Source organism: Otolemur garnettii, unplaced genomic scaffold (assembly GCF_000181295.1).
Source record: "Otolemur garnettii isolate 467f Iridium unplaced genomic scaffold, OtoGar3 scaffold00044, whole genome shotgun sequence".
Classification (NCBI taxonomy): Eukaryota; Metazoa; Chordata; class Mammalia; order Primates; family Galagidae; genus Otolemur; species Otolemur garnettii.
Window position 1 is genome coordinate 9211804 of NW_003852439.1, and position 1564 is coordinate 9213367.

The 1564-nt window shown below is 49.2% G+C and overlaps 1 protein-coding gene across 1 annotated transcript in view; it reads left to right on the plus strand.

Moving 5' to 3' along the window:
* The window catches only part of ELOB (elongin B), a 23333-nt gene that overhangs the window by 19004 nt on the left and 2765 nt on the right, over positions 1–1564 (plus strand). Inside the window, exon 2 of the mRNA XM_012805698.2 lies at positions 299–404. Coding sequence (XP_012661152.1) covers positions 299–404 — 106 coding nt within the window. The remainder of the gene's footprint in view (positions 1–298; positions 405–1564) is intronic.

The following is a 1564-nucleotide window of genomic DNA, read 5'->3' on the forward strand; positions in this document are numbered from 1 at the left end:
GGGGGCTCTTGCTCAGGCTGGTCTTGAACTCATGAACTCAAGCAGTCCACCAGTCTCAGCCTCTCAGAGTGCTAGGATTATAGGGGTGACCACTCCGCCAGACAACACATTCTAGACATCCACCACAAGAAGTCCTGACTTGGAAATTCTTGGCTGTTACCCTGGAATTTACATGTTTGATAATACACTAGGGTGGTCTTTCTTTCCTTCTCTGACTTTCAGTACAGTTGCTGGCCAGAGAGGTCTTTGGGATTCAGACTTCCTGGACCCTCTCCCAAGACCTTGCTTTTCTCTTTAGGATGACCAGCTCCTGGATGATGGCAAGACACTGGGCGAATGTGGCTTCACCAGCCAAACAGCACGGCCACAGGCCCCTGCCACAGTAGGGCTGGCCTTCAGGGCAGGTGAGAGGGACCTGGACTGGGTGACAGCTAAGCAAGGTTGGAATAGCCAAAGAAGAAGGTCTTCAGGGAATCAGTGGTTGCTCCTTCAAGCCTACGGGACAAGGTCTTTCCAGTACACAAAGGGCAGACAGTATCCTTGACAGTATGTGTTTATTTCCCCATGAAAAAAGAGATAAGGAAACATGCTTTTGGAAACTGAAGCCTCCTTCCCAGAGAATATGAAGATCCCTAATTATGATACCAGCTCACATTTACTGATAGCTTATTGAGCTCCTGGCCTTGTACTCTGCACATTACTTCCATTGTCCCATCTCATCCTCTAAGTGGTCCTGGGAGGTCTGCTGTATTGTCCCATTTTCTAGTCAGAGACACTGAGGCTTGCTGGCAATTACATGGAGAGCCACAGTTGAGATGCTGGCTGCTGGCCCCCAGGCCCTTTCTTTGTAGTACTTCACTAATCCCCCAGCACCTCTGTGTGGCTAACACTTAGATTGTGTCAGTTTTAAGGATGAATAAAGTCAGCCTGGGAATGTTAGGTCACTTATTAGATCCTCCAAATCTAGAATTCGGATCTAGAGACTGCTGTCATTAAGCACATTCTACCCCTGCCCAAGCTTCAGAAACCCAGAAGATGGAGACATGTCTCCCTTCCCCCAAGAAAAAGGGAGGAGAGACTTTTAAGTTTTATTCTTTGTCTCTAGGAACTTAAACAGAAGTTACAGAGTTATGTGGACCCAGAGACAGAGTGAATGGCTGGGGAAGCTTGGATAAAGTTAGAAATTATTTTTCTGCCTTGTTAAAAAGTATGGCAAGGCTCGGCGCCTGTGACTCAAGTGGCTAAAGCAGAGGTCCTCAAACTTTTTAAACAGGGGGCCAGTTCACTGTCCCTCAGACTGTTAGAGGGCCGGACTGCGGGCCCGGAATGAGTCGGCTGCTAAGCAGGACAGGCAGTAGTGGCAAAAACACCCAGCGGGCGGGATAAATGTCCTAGGTGGGCTGCATGTGGCCCACAGGCCGTAGTTTGAGGACGCCTGGCTAAGGTGTCAGCCACATACACCTGAGCTGTCGGGTTTGAATCCAGCCCAGGCCTGCCAAACAATGACAGCTGCAACCAAAAAATAGCCAGGCATTGTGGCAGGTGCCTGTAGTCCTAGCTACTT